This window comes from Onychomys torridus, chromosome 11 (genome assembly GCF_903995425.1).
Source record: "Onychomys torridus chromosome 11, mOncTor1.1, whole genome shotgun sequence".
NCBI classification, from domain to species: domain Eukaryota; kingdom Metazoa; phylum Chordata; class Mammalia; order Rodentia; family Cricetidae; genus Onychomys; species Onychomys torridus.
In genome coordinates this window covers 13,687,508-13,709,240 of record NC_050453.1, presented here as the reverse complement: position 1 = coordinate 13,709,240, position 21,733 = coordinate 13,687,508, and the positions used below count along the sequence as shown (strand labels likewise).

The 21,733-nt window shown below is 40.0% G+C and overlaps 1 protein-coding gene across 8 annotated transcripts in view; it reads right to left on the bottom strand.

Moving 5' to 3' along the window:
- Positions 1–227: 227 nt before the first annotated feature.
- Enah (ENAH actin regulator) overlaps positions 228–21,733 on the bottom strand; it is a 104,896-nt gene continuing 83,390 nt past the window's right edge. For 6 of the 8 annotated variants that reach the window (XM_036201851.1, XM_036201852.1, XM_036201854.1 and 3 more), the window contains 10 exons: positions 19,518–19,786; positions 17,641–18,468; positions 15,606–15,907; positions 14,648–14,793; positions 14,453–14,510; positions 13,649–13,697; positions 10,887–10,953; positions 4,380–4,458; positions 2,103–2,160; positions 228–1,669 (listed from right to left, as the gene is read on the bottom strand). In XM_036201851.1, the coding sequence (XP_036057744.1) occupies positions 1,632–1,669; positions 2,103–2,160; positions 4,380–4,458; positions 10,887–10,953; positions 13,649–13,697; positions 14,453–14,510; positions 14,648–14,793; positions 15,606–15,907; positions 17,641–18,468; positions 19,518–19,786 (1,894 nt within the window). In that variant the 3' untranslated portion in view covers positions 228–1,631. The remainder of the gene's footprint in view (positions 1,670–2,102; positions 2,161–4,379; positions 4,459–10,886; positions 10,954–13,648; positions 13,698–14,452; positions 14,511–14,647; positions 14,794–15,605; positions 15,908–17,640; positions 18,469–19,517; positions 19,787–21,733) is intronic. The other 2 variants (XM_036201858.1, XM_036201859.1) reach the window with 1 other exon arrangement.

Here is a 21,733-nt window from a genome sequence, read left to right as displayed (position 1 = left end):
TATTTTCCCCATTTTTTTTTTTGATAACCAAAGCAAGTATGGCACATAAATAACTCAAGCATAAATCATGACGGAGAGCCTGGAGAAATTTTGATTTCCTAGATATTCCAAAAAGCTAACATTACAACAAATAGAATTTCTCCCTTATTTTAATCTTGTCAATTATAACATAAAGGGGTGGGACACATCCAATACACACACACACACACACACACACACACACACACACACACACACACACACTCTCCCTCTCCCTCACTCCCTCCCTCTCTCTCACTAGGTGTCACTTCAGTTTTATCAAAAGAAAACTGCCGAACTCCCCACTGGTTCCCCTTTATCTGGTGATTTCTGTGACCCCAACTGCTGCCATCATTGGTATTTCTTGTATTTTAGCACAACAAAGGTCAAGAGCAGCATCCAAGCAGGAGCGTGTATCCAACACCTGCAGCACAGCAGGGACCTAGCAACAGTAACTGCCAAAGTCAGTGATCAAACTTTCGAGATCCACAGTGAGATGTAATTCATGTGAAGCTCAGAATCATGCTTCAGACCATTGAAATTGCTGGTTAAAATACAAACAGCTGAAGACATGATGTGAAAGATTAAGTACTCGGTTTTGTTAACATGTTTATCGATTAAAGTCACAAAATATTTCTCATAATTCATGCAGATAACTGAGAAAAAAACATAGTGCAGAATTAACTTTAAATAAAAAATTATTCCTCCCCTTCCTCCCACTTCCCTATATTCTACAAAATATTTTCTCCTGGGACTAGGCCTTGAAAAGGCCACTACATATTAGTGTGACATGCATTACTGTCTGTAATTAAAAAAGCTAACTTTGTGGTGATTGTAATTACATTATAAAAATGTCCGCATGCATAAGTCTAAAAAAGGTTGAAAACCTACAGGAAATCTATAATAGAATGTTTTACATTTGACCACTGTTTGTATATAGAAGTCATAGATTTGGTAAAGCATTGTAACAATTTAGGAAGGCATCTAAATATTTAAATTCTGGACGGATTTGTTTTAAACTACAAAATTGCATGAAGGCTAACCCGAGAGACTTCCTATCATTCTAAATTCCTCAAGTGGGACTAAACATTTTAGGACCTTTCTTATAAATACCACCCTTTGAAAGCACATACAATTCCATTTGTTCCATGTTTTATGATCTTAACTATTCACGGAATATCAAATATGATAGGAAGACAAACCTGAGAGAAACGTTTACAACGCAACAGCAGAACTTGCTAAATTAAATTCTTCATCAGAGCCCCCTGAAAAAAACCTCCGAAGCCTTTATCTTTATTTTAGCAATGGATTGTGGAAAACGTGCAGTTTCATCTAGACATGAAAATATTTCTTGCCTGATGGGTTTAGTACTGCTAGGGAATTCAAACACAATTCTTCATCCTGTGGTAAAGGTCATAACAAGAGCAGCACGCCGGAGGGAGCAGCTGATTGCCAGAGTCGCTACTCTGAAGGCTTTCAGAGGTTGGCGCGTTTTCCTCCTGACTGTATCCATTTTCTTCTTACAGCTTAAAAATCGTGGGGGTTGTTGACAGTTGTTTGCAGGGATTCTTGTTTTCTCCAGATTCAAGTCCTGTTTCTCTTGGCTCGCTTCTCTATGCAGTATTTGACTTGCTCAGTTCCTGCCTGATTGCTGTAACAGGGAAGAGAAGATTTTCAACATTCCAGGAAGGGGATACAGAGGAAGGATTCATTCCTGAGAAACTGAAGGGTCGCGTTCAAACTCCGGAGGGTCATAAAAAGATACAAAATTTACCTCTCCACTGGATACATCTTTTATATCACAAAGATTCCAATCACATGTTTACATACCCCAGACACAGACTCTGGTTCTGTGGGCTCCAAAACAAGGGGTGCACAGTGGACTGGATGAGTTGAGGTGTCTTAGAGAAAAATCTGCCTGACTGGTTTCCACCACATACTACACTTGACGCTTAGAAATCTTGTTTATCTTCATTTTTACAATTAACCCCCATTCTAAGAGGATAGCACCTCCGCAACAACCTAAGCCAAGGCTAGCCCCTCCGGAAGAGCAGTGTGAAGAGAACCACATGCCTGGTACTTACCATCAATAAGCTCTTCCTTCAGCTTCGCTAGTTCCTTTCTCATTTCATCTAAAATGTCCTAAAGCACCAAGAGAAAACACCAGGAAACAAACAACAGATGAAGGCGCAGCCAAGCAGTTTCCTGTTCAGACAAAACTTAAAAGACTATCCAGAAATAGAGTTCTTTTGTGTGTCTGTGCAGGACCAGAAGACAGTCTTGGGTATTGTTCTGCCAGTGCAGGTTGTCATCTGTCTGTCCGCGTGTGTGTCCTCCCCTCCAACCTTTGTGAGACAATCTTTTACTTGCCTGGAACTCACCAAGTAGGACAGGCTAGCTGGCCAGTGAGCCGAGGACACTGCACACCGACGTGCCCAGCTTGTTCATGCGTGTCCAGGGATCAAACTCAAATCCAAATCCTGTGCTTGCTCATAAGGGAGCACTTCTCTCCCCAGTCCCTCCACCCCATGGCTTCTGATTCCACAGTTTCAATTCTACTTCCTAGAAGACTGGCCTTGGTAACTTCTGTTTAAACATTTCTTCCTCACCCCACCTTTCTTCTGGCCTACTAAGATACAAAACGGCCAGTTCTGCCGTTCAGAGAGCTGTGAGACCCAATCCTTTGGCAGCCATCTAAGACGTGATGTACTGATGAGGAAGATGGCACTAGACAACCATCTCTTGGCAGATCTGTCACCACATCTGAAGTATGGCAGTTTCTTAGGAATCACCACAACTGCCAAGTCTTACCTCAAAAGTACCTAACAGAGCGGGCAGCAGCCACACACAGCTGCTGAGCTCTTGAAGCTAAGTCTGAAATGAGACGGACTCTGAGTGTAAAGCATGTGCCAGATTTCAGACTTCGTGTTAAGGAAATACCGTGGGGGCTGACTCTTGCAGAAGACCCAGGTTCGGTTCCCAATCACATAGCTGTTCACAACCCTTCGTAACTCTAATTCTAGGGGAGCCGATGGCCCCATCTGACCTCTGAGCGAGGAAATAATTCATTAATTGAAAATTTTAACAAAACAATTCAGTAAAATGTCAAAACATTGTGCATATATTGAATTCATTTTTTTAATATATTTAGGTTAAATAAAATATTTAAATTATTTTTGTTGGGCTGGAGAGATGGCTCAATGGTTAAGAGCACTGGCTGCTCTTCTAGAGGTCCAGAGTTCAATTCCCAGCAACCACATGGTGGCTCACAACCATCTGTAATGAGATCTGGTGCCCTCTTCCGGCCTGCAGTCATACATGCCGGCAGGAACTGTATGTGTAATAAATAAATAAATTAAATTGTTTTTGTTCATTTTAAACAGATTTCATTTTTTAAAAAATTTTCTACATATGAGTATTTTGCCTGCGTGTATATGTGTACCACATGTGTGCCTGATGCCTGAACAGGCCAAAAGAGGGCATCAGATCCTCTGGAACTATATGATTTTTAACAGAACATGTGGGTATTCAGAAGTGGATCTGGGCTTCTGCAACAGCAGCAAATGCTCCTAACTACTGAACCACCTCTCCATACTCACCCTGTTCCATTTTTCATGTGGCTGCCATTGTGTGTGTGTGTATAGATGTATGTATGTATATGATGCTCTGTGTCTCCATCAAGAATTTACATTAAAAGTTTAAAAAAAAAAAAAAAAAAAAAGAGCCACAATTTTCATAGGTGAAAAACAACAGCTATCTTTGGAAGGGACCAATTCCTCTTAAATTATGTGTTATGCTGTACACTTCAGGAAAAATTTTAAATTATCTCTTAAAGTTCATTAAAGAAAAAGCTTTCATGTACAAATGAGGTTGATGACTACCAACTTGTTAAAATCCTTTATTTTTGCACCAATCTATTTTTATAAATCACTTCAAACTGCTGGAGTCAAAAGCTGGAGACCTGTTTTTGCCAAACTGCTTCTTAGAAATCCTAAATATGCAAGAGTGTCCATTTCCCATACATTCTTGCCAAAATCAAATTTGTTCAGATTTGTTTGGTCTATTTTTGCCAATACAGTTAAGAGAAAGGTGAAAGCCCACTGTTACTGTAATTGCAAGCCTTATCCTTACATCTAAGCTTTTATTACACTACCACACCATGTCCCCTTCACTGCTGCTGGAACTTAAAGGGAGCTCACTGAACCAGAATGGAATCAAGATGGCCATGTTAATTTGTCTACAGTATCTGTAATTGTGTGATCTTTTAGAGTACTCCTAGGATCCATGTAGGACATATGTGTGCAAGTGCCTTGTTCCCTTTGAAGAAAGAAAGATTAGAGGAAGCCACCCCAAGTACACACCTGCTTCAGTCTGTCATAGTCAAGTCCTTCTGTCTGTACTCCATTGGCACTAGGCTGTGACGAAGGTGTAGATTTGGGTCTGTACAAAAGAAATTTCCAGGACAGATAAATTATATTTATAACACTTAATGATTTTCCAAGTAACTGTAAACTTGCCACCCCAATGCCAGATTTAAATTAACTTCTTAAACATATTTTGCTAAAAAGTCAATTGTCAAGATTGTAGGACTGATTACAACAGGAAGCAGAAAATGTCTTCCACTTTTCTCACTTGAAAATCTATTTGAAAAAGTAGGAAAGGGTGACAGTATGGTGAAGCTCCTTTAGAACAGAAGACAGCACTCCCGGGGACCAGGTAACACACAGCATGCTGACCAGGAACATGACAAAGTGATGAGTTGAAACTCCCAAGGCCTCTATAACGCAGTCAGGTTTGGCTTTTGAAATTTTATATTATGCATTAAATATCAAGCAAATCAATAAAGGGAAAGCTCTAATATCTTGAATATTTTATTTAACACAGATCACTTTATAAGTTCTGAGCCTCAGTTTGTAGGAAAAAAATTATTTTTATTAAGCCTAATTTCATTGTCTACTTGCTTCCTTTTTAAGCATTGGAACTAAAATCCTGGAAACTGACTAGTAGGTTAGAAGCACACTCTCATATCCAATTGGCGCTATCTTCCCATAAAGTGCATAAATTTACTTTGTTTTGAAAGGGAAGAAAGAAAACAGAAAAATAAAAACTGGCAAGTTCTAAGAGAGAAGCTGTCAATTACAACTGTACTTTCTAAAGTTTAGCTTTCATTAAAATTTTTTACACAGTAAAATAAGTGTTATGTATGGATTAGGCATATTTGGAATTAGGCATATTTCAAACATAAGTTCCAATGCGAAATCAATCAGTCATGGCTCCCTCTCCAATCCTGGAAATAAGAGAAACTCCTCAGAGGGAGCCTGGAGATTCAGTCGTTCACGTCTTCATTTTCTGGTTTAGAACAGTAACCATTCTACAAACCATTAGCGAATCACACATTTCAATTCTGCAAAGTACCAATGGTAGCAAATTATCTGAATCAAAACCCCAACACATGTAACTTGCTATAAAGTTATATTTCATAATTCCTAAGATGAAACACTTCAAACCCAAAGGCATTGTTCATAGAGATGAAATACTTAATTTGCTTTAGTATCAAAACTGCTTTAAAAACTTATTATGAAACAAAAACAAGAAACTCAATTTTAACTTATTGGGTATCTGCTTCAACAGTAACTTCTAGAAATTTTGTTTAGTAAGTACTTAGGATTCATAGAAAGCTGCTTCTCCTCTTATGAAGACACATCTTTCTTTGTTGAAGACTCTACTTAATTCTAAAGTCTTAAGATCTAAGTAAGACCTACAGGAAAATATCCAGTGTTCTGTATACAGTAAACATTCTTGAGGGTTGGCACACTGCATTTTATACACCCAGGGTTATTTATCTCTGCTTTTAAGAATTAAATTACGAATTAATCTGCTTTTACCTTTCCCATTTAAGACAGCCAATTAGTTACTTTTCTCTAAGATATATAATGACTATTTTTGAAATTCCAACAAATGGGAACAACCTGCTACTTAACTGAGAAATATGCTATATCATATAAACACATCTGCATTTATTAAACAATTTAGAATGTTAATTAATAAACAACTGTGCAAACATGCAACTTTAAAAAAAATTTAATTCATGCTAACATGCAATCCATCACCACCACCTCCACCACCACCTCCACCACCACGAGAATTAACTCAAGGGGGAGAACTTTTCATACTGAAGGAAAGGAGTAATCACCACTTAAAATTTTTTTCTTCTTTTTATTTTAAAGAAACATTATCCTGGCACTAGGTGTGAGAGTAAGGTATCTTAGAGGACTTTGTTGTTAGGTACTGTTTTTCTCTACGTTCTAGCAGATTTTCCTAATAAACATTTTGTTAAGAACAATTAGCCTTCCTGAAAGAAAAAGATGAAAAGGCTGGGCTGTAAAATAGATATTTATGGAAAATTAATTAGTTAACAAATAAATCTGTCAAATTTTGATTGCCAGTGGTATAAAAGTAATTTTAGCAAATAAGAATTTGACCCGAGTCCAATTACAGAACTCCTTACTGACAGATACCCTCTCTATGCATTACTTAATTCATGTGTTCAGTAGACCTGATGAACATTTGAAAAAATAGATGTATAATATTAATGTATTTCTTTTTTCTTTTGAGATAGGGTCTCTCTATGTAGCTCTGGATGTCCTGGAACTCTGTCAGTGGCTCTTAATCTTCCCAATACCGAGACCCTTCAATACAGTTCCCTGATGTTTTGGTGACCCCCCCAACCATAAAATTATTTTCATTGCTTATTCATGACTACAATTTCACTACTGTTATGAATCGTAATGTAAATATCTGATGTGCAGGATATCTGATATATGACCCCTGTAAATCGGGTGGTTTGATCCCCAGAGGGGTTGTGAGCCACAGGTGGGGACATTGCTCTGTGTAGACCAGGCTGGCCTCAGAGATCCTCCTCTCTCTGCCTCCAGAGGGCTGGGATTAAAGGTGTATACCACTGTGCTTGGCATATATTAAAATATGTCTTTTTTTTTTTTTTTTTTTTTTTGATATAGGGTTTCTCTGTGTAACAGCCCTAGCTGTCCTGGAACTCACTCTATAGACCAGGCTGGCCTCAAATTCAGAGATCCACTTGTCTCTGCCTCCCAAGTACTGGGATTAAAGGCACGTACTACCATACCCAGCTAGTAATGGATCTCTAATAAAATGCACATATTTCAGTTGTTTATGTATTCGCTCATTTATCTGAGACAAGGTCTCATGAAATAGTCCAGGATACCCTTAATTTATAGTTCTGCCTCAGTATCCCAAGGGCCAAGGTCACAGGCACATAAAGCATGCCCCTCTCTATATCTGTTGCTTTTAAATTATGGGTTTTTATTATAACTGATAACAAACATGAAGGTTTATTAGATGTTTAAATATGTGTTTTTTCCTTAACTTTAGGAAACCGTTACCTAGACAACTGCCTATAAATTAACTATACTGCAATATTTAACTTCCTATTCTATCAAATTAATTCTACAAATTGCTGAAAAGCATCTACAGATTTTTGATTGTTGCCTTTTTTTGATTAAGAAAGAAATAGAAGCCGGCGGTGGTGGCACACGCCTGTAATCCCAGCACTCGGGAGGCAGAGGCAGGTGGATCTCTGTGAGTTCGAGGCTAGCCTGGTCTATAGAGCTAATCCAGGACAGGCTCCAAAGCTACAGAGAAACCTTGTCTCTAAAAACAAACAAACAAAAAAAACAAAAACAAAAAAAAAAAGAGGAAAGAAATAGATACTGCCCCTCACTTTGGGAGGTGGTGGAGGTCAGTGCTGAAGACACTGAACCCTTATGTGTGCTAAGGACATGACCACTGGGCCCTACTCCCAGACCTGTGTGTTTAATATTCTGAGGTTTGGGGTTTTGTTTGCTTTCCATTAAAAAAACAAACAAACAAACCTTAGGGCTCATCTAGAAACAATGTGCTCAAGATGCTAGGTACCAAATTGTTAAAGACACTCACTTTCCTACATTGAGGGAACAGCTTCATCTATGGTACAGTACTGTCCTGTGTTCTAGCAAAACCAGCAGAGGGTCTTTGATTCCATTCTTTAAAATCCTTGTCATATAACCATGAAGAAAGTGGCCTTCAAAGGGAAATGCTTAAGCTACCAACACTATAAGATGATCTGACGTCTACCATTTGTGTTCATCTGAATCCAACTATCAAGCAATAGTAGGGTTCTATATTAAATGTTCAAACTACAGTTAAAATAAGAAACTCATCCTCCTAATGTTTCCCTTGTGGTGATTACCAATCCAGGTAGAAAAAGCTCAGCCCTACCCTGGACATGTTATTGAAAAGTCTGAAATCACAAAGTCACAGCAGGATGATACCTGTGTAATGAATCATAGGACCTGTTGTCAAAAACAATCTGATTTTTCCTTGGAGAATCCCGTCTATGAAGGGGAAAAACCATTTAAAGGGTATACAATAGAACTTTAAAAGATAATTTCCACGGCGCTACTGATTTATAGGCTTTTAGTTATAGCAAGCAAAACAAAAAATAAAGGTGTTAATTGTCCTTAAAATATCAATTTTACCAAATTTTAAATTTTGATACTAATTTATATGACACAATGGCTACTTTTGTAGACTGCAGTTACCTACTTATCAAGGATCAAAACACAAACAAAGTCATCCCTATCGAGTAACTATCAAAGCAATAGGCTTAAAAATATCTGTAGTTTGATGTATATAAAACTAACTATTCCCAGGCAGGTAAAGAACATTTTCTCCCATCATGAATACAAAATCAGTAGATTTTTAATGAAAACCATAGGAACAATCCAGTATTAGATATCATTCATCTCAATGTATTTTTACCACAACACTCTTGCCTACAGTTAGCTCAGAAATAAGTCAGTACTGTTTGTTTTGGACACTATCTTTCTGGTTTTGGAGCAGGATTTCATGTAGGCCAGGCTGACCTCAAATTTAGTAAGTAGATGAGTATAACCTTGAACTTTCTTCTCAATCACCACCCCCCCACCCTACACCTCAGTACTGGGATTATAAGTATATGCTATCATGTCCAGTTCATGCAGTGCTGACACTGAACTCAGGTCTTTGAACATATTAAGTGTGCATTCTGACAACTGAGCCACACCCCAAGAGAGAGAGAGAGAGAGAGAGAGAGAGAGAGAGAGAGAGAGAGAGAGAGAGAGGGGGGGGGTGGGTGTAGGGGTGTGTGTGTGTGTGTGTGTGTGTGTGTGTGTGTGTGTGTGTGTGTGTGTGTTGTGGAGGCCAGAGGTTGATGACAGGTGTTTTTCTCAACTGAGGGTGTGTGTGTGTGTGTGTGTGTGTGTGTGTGTGTGTGTGTGTGTGTGTGTGTAGGCCAGAGGTTGATGACAGGTATTTTTCTCAACTGCTCTATTTTATTTTTTGGAGACAGGGGTTCTTGACTGGTCAGCAAGCCTATCTTTTCTAATTTGAATGTGATTAAAAATGTTCGTTTTTAATATTTTGATTGATTTGATTTTTTTGAGACAGGGTCTCACTTGTAGTCTTACCTGGCCTGGAACTTACTACGTAGTCAGTCTAGTTTGCCCTCAAACTCAGAGATCCGCCTGCCTCTGTCTCATGAATGTTGGGATTAAAAAGCGTGCATTACCACACCTACATTATTTATTTTTTGAATTACATACAAATAGGTGTTTTGTTTATACATATGTCTACATGTGCATGCAGTACCTTCATAGGCCAGAAAACAGTATTGGATCCCCAGGAAATGGAGTTACAGATAGCTGCTAGCTACCATGTGGGTGCTGGGATTTGAACCTGGGTCCACTAGAGCAACCAGTGGGCTACCTCTCTAGCCCACAATTACAAGTTTCAACTGAGATACAACAAATTTGTGCTTTATTTTTTGCTCTCTTACATTCTTTGTAATCCTTAGCTGAATTTCAATATAAAACATAAAAGTTTCTTCTAAAATTATATTTTAAAAACTATGTAGAGACTAATGAGGGCATTATTGGTCAATGCTCTATCAGATTTTCATTATTGTTCAATGTTTAATTGTTGTGGAGCAGTAATTCTATTTTGGTTATGTTGGAGATGCCCTATGTTCTTTGGGAGATTGTCAAAATATTTAGGTTAAAACACCATATACTTGCAAGTTTCTTTCAAACTATTAAGAGAAAAAATTATGGATGCAAAGACATAAGACATGTAACTCTTAAATTTGGGTGATAGTTGCACTTCAATATTTGCTGCACTATTTTTTCTTTTAATTTGAATAAAAAAACAAGTTAAAAGGGATAAAACTATCCCAAAATATCAAAAAATCTGATTAACAAATGTGTCACCAGAATTTATCAGATAATCAGGAGCAGAAAAAATATGAATTCAGTGTAGTTAGAGTATTCCTGTGTGGCCCACAGTCAGGACAAATCTCTCTTACCCGCCAGTCCCATAGTCCCTCAGACCCAACCAAGAAAGCACATAGAAACTTATATTGTTTATAAACTGTATGGCCGTGGCAGGCTTCTTGTTATCTGCTTCTTCTATCTTAAATTAACCCATTTCTGTTAGTCTATACTTTGCCACATGGCTTGTGGCTTACCAATGTCTTTACATGTTGCTTCTCATGGCGGCGGCTGGCGGTGTCTCTCCCCAGCCTTCTACTTCCCAGAATTCTCTTCTATCTTGTCCCGCCTATACTTCCTGCCTGGCCACTGGCCAATCAGAACTTTATTTACACAGAGCGATATCCACAATTCAGTAGTTGTTCAATATATGGCTTATAGGTGCTTTTATGTTTTCCTTTGTACAACTAAGAACTGACTATGATGAACATGTATTAACTTCTCTTTAGACACACATGTAACATAAAACTAAGAGCAAGTCCCTACCTGGAGATGACAGGCGACTTACTGCCGTTCATTGTGTTTGTTCTTTCCCAAGGTTTTCTGGTCGGTTCTTCACAAACGAGAAACAAGTGTTATTAAGCAAACACACCTCAGATCATTCCAGAACCATCACAAAACAAGGCGTGAAAGAACTATCATTCTATGCACACAGTAGTAACACATACACAAAATTTAAATTCTGAACAGTGAGGACTCTAAATTGTATGATTTTAGAACTTAAAACAGAAATTCAGGAGGTAGAGGCAGGAAGAGCTCCGAGTTTGAGGCTAGCCTGGTCTTCAGGGAGTTGCAAGCAGCCAAGACTACAACACAGTGAGACCTTGTCTAAAAACGAAACCAAAGCAAAACAAATAAAACAAAATAAAAAAAGAAAAGTGAGAAGAAATGAGTAAGTTTCCTTAAAACCCCTCATATTATAAAATCTAAATAACCCGAAAGATAGTGGTAATACCCATGATACAGGGAGGATGCCTTGAACTGACCAGCACAGTTTACGCTAGAATCCAATAAATTCGAATGTACTAAATTTCTTGTCCAACAGTCAATAAAAAATACAATCTGCTGTGTTTCTATTCAGCATTTCACATACATTCAAACAGCTCTCAGGAAAAACAGCTCCAAATAAATTTCAGAATCAGTCAATTCTGGGACTTAGGAGACACGGAATGGACACGGGCTTTGCATGCTGTGTCACAGACCTGACTGGGTGACTTGATAAAATCAAAAGTGAAACTTTGTCACAGAGGAAAAGCATTTGAGTCACATTCAAATCAAGTTTATCTAGGAGTCATGCTCCTACTATATACTTTTATGTAAGAAACTTTGTTTCATCTTCCACTGTCTCTCTTCAAGTGGCTTCTGCACATCTTCACTCAGAAGGAGGCTTTACAGTCCCTTTAAACTGTATGCAAACTAAAATTAAACTCCCTTGAAGCCCTGCTTCGGGCTCTGAACTGCTGGTGCCAAAGCATCTAGGGAAGGACCTTCAAGTCGCCACTGAACTCCCCGCACTCCATCACTGAATTCTTCCTTTGGTATGGGAACAGCTAAGGCATTCTGTCAATCACGAATGGCAGGCTCAGAGTTAGCAAGGGAACATCTGAAAACCAGAGGGGGCCAAGATGGAGTAGGAATTGCATCTAACACACTATTCCAAGTAAGAGAGGATGGAAGACTCCCAGGAAGGGAGGGGACACCACTGAGACACTGTTCCCACAGAAGACGCGGGTAGAAAGGGTGAAAATAACTAAAAAGTTTGAAGATTCAGTACAAACATCTCCCTAACAGAGGAGTGAGGTCCTTTCTCAATTAGGGAGAAGCCCTTATTAATCTCTTTTTGTTCATTTGTTTTGTTGTTTGAGACATAGCCTCTCACTGTAGTTCAAGGTAACCAAGGATTATATATATAGTCCAGACTGGTCTCAAATTTGTGGCAATCGCCCTGCCTCAGTTTGCCAAATGCTGGAATTGCAGGTAAGAGTTATCATGTCTGGTTACTATTACCCTTTTAATCTTTGGCTGTTGTTTTTGTTTGGTTGGTTTTTTTTTTCTGAGATAGTTTCTCTGTGTAACAGTCCTGACTGTCCTGAACTCTTTCTACATACCAGGCTGGCCTCAAAAATCAGCGATCTGCCTGCCTCTGCCTCCCGAGTGCTGGGTTGAAAGGTGTGTGCCATCACTGCTTGGCTACAATGTCAATTTTAAGAATTGAATGAAACAAATGAAAAAGGAGCTCTAAACCTTTCTAAATGAAATCCTGATTCTGTGTATGTGGATTACAAACTGAAATTTTTATGAAGATAATATACCAAGCCCCATTTAGAGAAAAACCAAGGTGGACTGTGGGAAACTAGTGGTTTTTTGTTTTTGCTTTTGGAGTGGGAAAATGAGCCAAGAGAAAAACTACTACTGTCATTTTCCTGCACCAGTATCATTTCTAACAATATACTAAATATTTTTCTTTTTATCTGTAGGTAAATCCAGCGGTCACCCTTTTCTTCCCCCAACAGATGGTAACTATTACAAGGATCCACAATGGTGCAGAGAAAAAGTGAGGGACTTGTGTGGTGCCAAGTCCAGCTATACATCTGCTATTCATCACCTCTATCTAAAGTTCAGGAAAATCACCAATGAGAGCGTGAGAAGCTTCTAAGAGCCAGAGGACCAGGCCCGATGCTGATAGGATCCTCTAGACATGACAGGGAAGCTGCACCCAGGACATCTCAGCAATATGGTTACTTGAACAAGACCAGCGCAGTGCCAACACCAGCTGACACGCCAACACAGACAGGTAATTCCACGTGGCCAAACGCCCAAAGAACTACAAGTAGTCAGTGGCCGCATCGCAAGGGAGAGTTTGTGTCCCTAACTGAGAATGTTTTGAAATATATTATAATGCTGCCTAATATGTGCATTTCATTTCTTCTTCCAAGACTGTTTACAATAGTTCCCTGTAATGAATAACCTCAAGTCTATAACACAAAGAACACACATACACACACATTATGGTATTTGCCAAGACAGCATGAGCAAGAATGTTGTTTTTAACAGATTTGACAGTATCAGAAAGAAGAAAAGCATTGATTTCTGAGCTCACAGAAGGCAGGAAAAAGGTCACTGCCTTCAATTATACATAAAGCACTTTAATGCTTTTGGTGAGCAAGCAGTCACTTGGTCCAAACATGGGTAAAGAGACTTTTTAATTGGAGAGTATTAACATTTAGGGAGTGTTCTCCTGAACTTACCAGGTGTAGTTGTTGAAGAGGCCTTAGAAGTTACAGGCTCTGAATCTTCCTAAATAAATAGACAGAAACAGTCACACTAACATCACATCACCAGAGATACTACTCTCTGCAGCTAGGTTTACAAGCTCTCCTCCCATGTTCTTTCTGCCATCTACTTGTTTTCCTTACATTCTGGCTGACACTGCTTCCTTCTCTTCCTGTCTTCCCCCTACCATCTTCTCAAAGCTCCTTCTCTGGTAAGTTCGGAGAACCTGTACTAGCCAATGCTAGGAAGCTGATACAAGACGGATTTGAGGAATGTTATGAAAGGCCCAGGGAACACAATTATGGTTGTGTTGAATGCCAACCCAGGAACAGGTAAGCGAAGTTCACCCAGCTGGAATGTGGAGGAGGACGTGAAGGGTAAGGGGCACAGCTAATAAACACAGGGTTCTTAAGGGTGGCATATAAACTGTGGATTTAATATAATTCTTTACTCTGACATTAGCACAAAGACATTGATTAGAAAACTTGTAAGAATCTGATTCACTCATTTAAAGGTGGGTGTGAGAACAGAAGTGACTTTGTATGTTTGAATTTCAGTACTTTCTCCACAACTCTCCATATTCAACTCAATTCACTAAGAATGAGATTATAATTTTATACATAACACTCAAGGCATTTTTAATACTTGTCTAGTTAGAAATGAGATAAGCAGACACGCTCAGTGAATGAAGTTCAGACTAAGTCATCTTCCCACGAGTGTTTCAATAAAGTGGGCTCGAGTCCCGTATCACAAGGTACAGAGATTTTATGTTCACTTACACTTCTGTCTTCTTTTTGTTCTGTTTCTATTGTTGACCCCTTTTCAGCAATTCTTCTCCTGGAAAGGCAAATTGATGAAAGATTTTTATGTCACCTACCTGCCTGTCTGTCTACTCTCGTTCTAAGAACGAAGAGGACAAAACCATCGAAGTGTTTTTTGACTCTGGACACACCCACTACAGTCAAATGTCTCACCTCCTGGCCAGCAGGGCACTCATCTCTTCCATTAAGCCGCTACCCCCTAGAGGAAGGGGTCCATTCCCACGACCAGCATCTGTTTTGGATGAGGCCAAGTTCACACCCACAGTACTCCCTCCACTTGGGAAAGAGCCATCCTCCACCTTAGTGAGAACACACACACAATAACTTCCTATGTAGATAATAATGTTTACTAACATATTCAAAACAGAGGAACACATCATTATTGATTTCAAAAAAAAATTTTTTAACTTGAAGAACCAATAGAATGAATACCGTTGACTTTATATATCAATGGGAATTCTATTAAAGTTAAGATCACCAATAATGGGAAAACAGTATTGCCTTTCCATATGGTACACTGAAAAGACACAATCCTGATATCCTGATGGTATTTTTTTTGCCCTCTTCCCAAATATATAATCTGAATCCAATACTAAGGGGGGAAATATGATAAACTAAACTCAAAGATAATTTTAAAAAATAAATTACAGTGATTCTAAAAGGTAATAAAGATTGAGGAACCGTCACAGATTAAAATAAGAGACATTACAATTAAATTTAACAAATGATTTTGAACTAGAAAAATATATGCCATAAAAATTATTAGCTATTCCCCCTCCAAATTTACACTGAGGTAGAAAAACCAGAACATGGTATTTCTGACTTACTCTCAAACCATTTAGAGTAGAGACTATGTGTGGTAAACAAGATACACTCAAAGAAAACGAGACAGACAGTGGTGAAATGGTAACCGTAAATCTAGAGATGATGGGTCACAGAAACTCTTCACACGAACTACCCTCACACCTTTTCTTAAATTTTAAATTATGTTGGTTTTTAACCAATAAAGTTAATAACGGGTTCATATCAGCATAATACAACGATTTCACTATTTTAGACATTCAGAAACAGTAAGACACACATTCAAAAGTTCAGTAATTTGGTAATTTACCCGAGACACTTTCCTAAGCTTTGCTCCCGCAATTGCAGCTGCAAGTCCAGTTAAAGGGCGATTGTCTTCTGACAGGGATCCAGAGAAAATTCCAGATGCAGGCAGGGGAGGGGCAGGAGGTGGCAGAGGAGGGGGAGGAACTTGATTAGGAAGAGGGGGTGGGGGAGGAGGTGGAGGAGGCCCAGTAGATGGCAGTGGAGGTGGTGGAGGCGGTCCAGGGGGGGGAGGAAGTGCTGAGGCATAGGTAGGGCCTGTGGGGAGGGGTGGGGGGGGGGGGGGTGCAGGCGGTCCCAAGACAAGGCCTGAGAGGAAGGAAAGTCCGTCCGTCAACAACAGAGCTGGGTCACTGCATATAAGAGATTAATTTATCATGATACTTAAAGTCTAGACTAGTTTTTAACAAAAGATACAAGAATTGAAAGCCGAAGTGTATACACAACCATTTAGTATTTGACCTTTAGTAACTGAACCAATTAGACCCCTTCCAAGGGATTTGAAAACAAATGCTTATATTATTTTAGAAAAGTATGCAATGTTCAATGTTACACACACACACACACAGTTAGTACTGCCTAAGATAACAGACCCAAGATAATCCATGTAAAACCTCACATGCTGAGATAATATACTTAACTATGATGACAAAAAGATACTTGTTTACAGACAGATGAAAACTGCAGAGCAGTGGGTCTCAGGTTTTAGTATCTTAAAAGGATTCTAGATGTAAATTTAACACAGCCTAAGTTGAAAATCACAGAAGAAATAAAATGAACTAATATGGGGCAAAACCCCCAAAATAACTGAGAGATAATTAATAATTTAAATATAGAGCTGTTTTTTAGCCCTCAAGGTAGGGAATATGAGTATTCAAATCTTGCAAAAAAAATCAGAGTAAAGAATTTACTTAACATCAAAATACCAAATTAACGAGTATTTACTTAAGACTCAAAAGGGCTAATCATTGCTTCTGCAAAGACAGAGTTGTGTCTGCACACTGGGCAGCCACTGTCCCTTCGGAGGCACACCCAGAGAAATGAAGGGCTGGAGGTGAACTGTCCCATCCTGCAGACAGGGTTCCTAGCCACAGCAGGAGGACAGTCAGCCTTGTCAGGCTGCCGGTGCCTCGTGATCAGATGTCAATCACGATACTAAATTACATGTATTCTAATTTGATTCACCTTTTAGAAAAATCTGATAAGACATCATCAAAGAGTTCGTTTTTTAGCAAAAGAGGTTATGTTTAAATCTAGACTGTAACACTGTTTCTATGAGCATGAATTTATTTTCAGCATCCTCACTACATCGGATACTCACACACAACAAAAAGCAGAGCCACCAGTGATGTATCTTCTTACAGAACTAGGTCATCTTCAAGTACATCCTCCACACCTACTGCCCTATGCCCCTTTCTTGCTGCCATGCAGCAGGGCTTGTGTAGGGGGGAAACTTTCAAAGACTCTCCTGGCTGCCCTTACACCACTACTTGCAATTTGGGCCATGGAATCCTCTTGGGGGCAAGCACCAAGCCTGCCAACCCTCTCCTTCTGCAAACAGCCCAGGGGCTACCTACCCTACAAGTCTATACTGGAGCTCAATACAGGAGAGGCTAAAATGAAAAGGGTCTTATAGCAAGTGCCCCAGGGCAAACTCTGGGATGATTTATCTATGAAACAGACTCCATCTCTCCAGGAAAGTATTTAGATCTCATATTTACTTCATGGAAGATGAACTGGTCAAGTTTAAAATAAATGTATTAGTACAGGGGCCCCAAAATATTAGAAAGCACCTTCTACAATTCTTACTTCAAAAGATCCAAAAGTTTAATACGGTATCTCCCATACTAAATTGCTATGTATAATTAAGGCCCCAGGATTTACAAAAAAAAAACCCCAAAACCTTCAATATTTAAAAATAAAATTAACAACAAAAACGCACATAGTGCTCCAGTAGAGAGATACTCAATGATTAAAACCACCCGAGTGGTCAGGGCACAGACCTGAAGGACCAGTGGTCAGCAGCGGGGGTGAAGCCTTACCCTGTGGGGTTGGCGTCTCGGCCGGCTGAGAGGCTGCCTGCTGCAAGCCTGGCTCGGAAGCAGAGGAGTCTCCCAGCTCAGGATTTAGAGGGGTCTCCGCAGAGGCGGGGGCAGCTGCAGAGGGAGAAGGGAGAACACTGGGCTTGGATGAGGGAGTTGAGGCAAGAGGGGTGCCTGGAGGAGGAGAAGCCTGGGATCCACAGTGGGAGAGTGAAGAAGCGAGGGGAGGCAGCGGCGGCGGCGGTGGCGGTGGTGGCGGCGGCGGCGGTGGAGGAGGCGCTGCTGGCCCTGAGGTAGGCGGCGGAGACACTGGGTATGTTACAGAGTCCAGCAGCCCATTGGGTGCTGTCGGTGACGGAGGCATTTGGGGCACGGGAGAGGAGACACAGACGGGGAGGACAGGCCTGGGGCCAGTAGCTTTGCCAGGAGGGCTGCTAATCATTATCGGAGGAGATGGAGGGAGGGGCGAGAAATTGGAAGAAGACCAGGCACAGGACTTGGCAGCTGCAGGCTGAGAAGAGGGTGTGTTCACAGGAGAAGAAGGTCGAGAGTTTTTGTTCAGAGGTCGAGGAACTGTAGCGTAATGGGGAAGAACAGGGTGGAAGGCTGAACCTAGAGATGTTGCAAAACGTGCCGCTGAGTGTCGCAGTGGTGGTGTAGGGGGTGTGGAAGTAGGTGGCAAAGCAGTCACTACAGCGTAATCAGGAGTGGCATCTGACACTGGAGCTGAGATGACTTTAGCGTATGATGGAGGAGGTGCTGAAGGAGGCTGGCAACTGGAATACTCAGGAAGTGGAGCGCTATACAGGGAGCTGTCTGAAGATGGAGCTGGACAGAAGGTGGGAAGCAGCAGCAAGGACAGGATAAAAAAGGAGAGAGAAAAAGGGAGCTAGTGAAGCCACAAAACCAGCAATCAGACACAATGTATCAACGTAGACTATAGTTAGTACCAGAAAATTAGCCAAATCACTGTCTCCACTTGAGAGCACTTCACTTGTAAACACTTTGAAACCCCAAAGAGGATGAAATAAGCTCTTTTAAATATGTGGATTAACACTCTATCTTTCATAAGAAAAGATAGTAACAGTCTTAACTTTTATTATTTAGTCCACTATAACAGCATCAAAACTATTACAAACAGCAGAATAAACTGAGTTGTTTCAAACCTGGCAAAATGTCTAGTACCAAGGGAAAGAACACCCAACTCAGTGCTTATTTGTGGACATTTCTATCTTCTCAGCTCTAACTCCAATCAGGCAGTTGAAAACAATGAATTAACTTAACCAACTAGCCAATACTGAACCCCCACTGGCCTCTGCTGTAGCTAAAGATGAAAAATCTTTGACAATTACTCAACACCTTAAGCTTTACCATTTCATAAACCTCTATGACACTTCATAAATTCCACCAGATTGCTAATACAAGAAAATGTTTAAGTAACCAGTTATTTTTGAGAGAATATTTTCATCTATTTTAATTTTTCCTTCAGAGACCTAATTATAACCAACCTAACTCCTTGCTGCATGAAGCATGATACACACAGTATGTGATAATTTTAAGCGACTGCACATGGGAAATATCTTCCAAGTTCATAATAAAAAAAAAAAAAACTTAGCATAAAAACACATTCACACTTTATAGTTGAATTTTAGGGCGGCAAGAAGAATTAAAATGACAGAATAAAAATTCCCAAGAGCGGTCTTTTAGTTTCTAAGCAATAAAAGAAACACTGAAGCAATAGCTGCTGAGTATTTATCCCAACTCCACACTGTACTGCTTATCCCCAAGCACTGCATGTACATGGGAAATATGTCATTCGCGATCGCCCAGAGCCGCACGCAGCTCCGAGGCAGGCCACAAGCCTGCAGGCTCCTTACCAGCATTGGACACTCTGCGCTCTCGCTCCCACTCGGCTTGCTCCAGCTGCTCCAGGCGCTCTCGGTCTTGCCTCTCCCTCTCCAGGCGCTCCAGCCTCTCGCGCTCCAGGCGCTCCAGGTGCTCCCTTTCCTGGCGCTGGCGCTCCAGCTGCTCCTGCTCCAGGCGCTCTCTCTCTAGCCTCTCTCTCTCTAGTCGTTCTCTCTCCAACCTTTCCCTCTCCATTCTCTCTCTCTCCAGCTCCTTCTGTCGCTGCTGTTCTTGTAGCTGCCTGAAATTAAAAATTGAATAAATAAAAATAGAGCCTGTGGTCGCTACTTGCACACAAAGGAGGGCTTCCTTACAGACACCTTGTGTTTTACTGCATTGAAACTAACTCTCAACAGCCGCAGGGGCACAACTGAGTAGAGAGTAGCAAATAAACCTCCCATGCTAACCAGCAAGGCATTATATTAATCAGATGATGAAATAATTATAAAGTGAAGCCATCTCCTTTTCTTAAAAATGTAACATTTTGACTGGCGGCCTATAATCCCAGCACTCGGGAGGCAGAGCCAGGTGGATCTCTGTGAGTTCGAGGTCAGCCTGGTCTATAGAGCGAGATCCAGGGGAGGGACCAAAACCACACACAAACCCCATCTGAAAAACCAAATAAAATAAATTAAAATAAAAATTTAACTGCACAAGTTACAATTTCAGAAAAAAAAAAAAAAATGATCACAGCTATAGCTGAATAAAAATTTGCTGAACTGAAAATAAACCCAGGGGCTGGGGATTTAGCTCAGTGGTAGAGCGCTTGCCTAGCAATCGCAAGGCCCTGGGTTCGATCCTCAGCACCACTACCAACAACAAAAAAACCTAGTTAAGTAAGAAATAAACTATACATCACTGAAATTTCTTATCTATAGGTAACTATAGTTTACATTTTGGTATAAACATCTAGACCTTTTGTTTTATGACAAATACATAAACTTTAAAATTCAGTCAAATCTGTATCATTTCACCACAACTCTGAAATCTTTTTCTTGGACACAATACATACTGGAAAAATTACCCTAAACCCTTATTCTGACATCTGTAACTGCCACGAACATATCAACAGCATTGTTTAGTTAAGTTTAAGCAGTCTCTAGTACAGTATATAATTTACCCTGGTATGCAGCCAGAACACTATATAATAATAATAATAATAATAATAATAATAATAATAATATCTTTTAAGAAAAAACAATTTTTTCAATAATGTGCATACAATGAAAAATTCAACTAAGGTTTGTATTAAAATTTTAATTAGGAGCTAGGGATATGGCTCAGTTGTTGACTACTGGCTGCTCTTTCAGAGGACCTAGTCTTAATTCCCAGCACCTACACACTGGTTCACAATCATCTGTAACTCCAGCTCCAGAAGATCCAATACCCTCTTCTGTCCTTCAGGCAAAACACCACACACATGAAAAGTAAATTTTTAAAAAGGAAAAGTGACCACTGCTAATTTGAAAAAAAAAAGGTAGGTTTTTAGGATGTTTACATTGTGTGCTTCTGTCTCTTTTCATTCATACACACACATCTACATACATATATATTTCTAATGGCAAAAGCCTTTCACAGGGTTGGGGATTTAGCTCAGTGGTAGAGCGCCTGCTTGGCAAGCGCAAGGCCCTGGGTTCGATCCTCAGCTCAAAAAAAAAAAAAAGCCTTTCACAACCACCATCACTACACACACACAGCCATAAGAAAATAACTTGGCTAAATCCATATTCAGGGCTATACTTACATTATATCATCACTGCCCACAGCTGAGCTACATGGTATTCTGACTGTAATTCATCCCCATTCTAATTGCTGCCCCCGCCAAAGGGCTCTTAACATCTGTTTCTCTAAGCAACACAATGCTTTTACCACAGAGCAAGTAAATTGTCTTTGTCACCACAGGTAAGCTATGGACGTGGTGAGCCTGGAAGCAGTGCTGAATAAAGACATTTATAAAAAGGACATACTGACTTCAGAAGATTGCTCCACCAGTCAATATAATCTCTAAGGACTGCCAGTCTATAAAAGTTCAGAGTGTCTACTAAGGAAAAAAGCACAATGCCAGGGAATACTTCCAAGTTTACTGATAGATAACTCAAGTATGCAGACGATACACCTTCAAGAGACTGATGCTTGAAGAAAGTAATGAATAATACTGTCAGCCTGCTCAATGAAAAGATGATGTGTA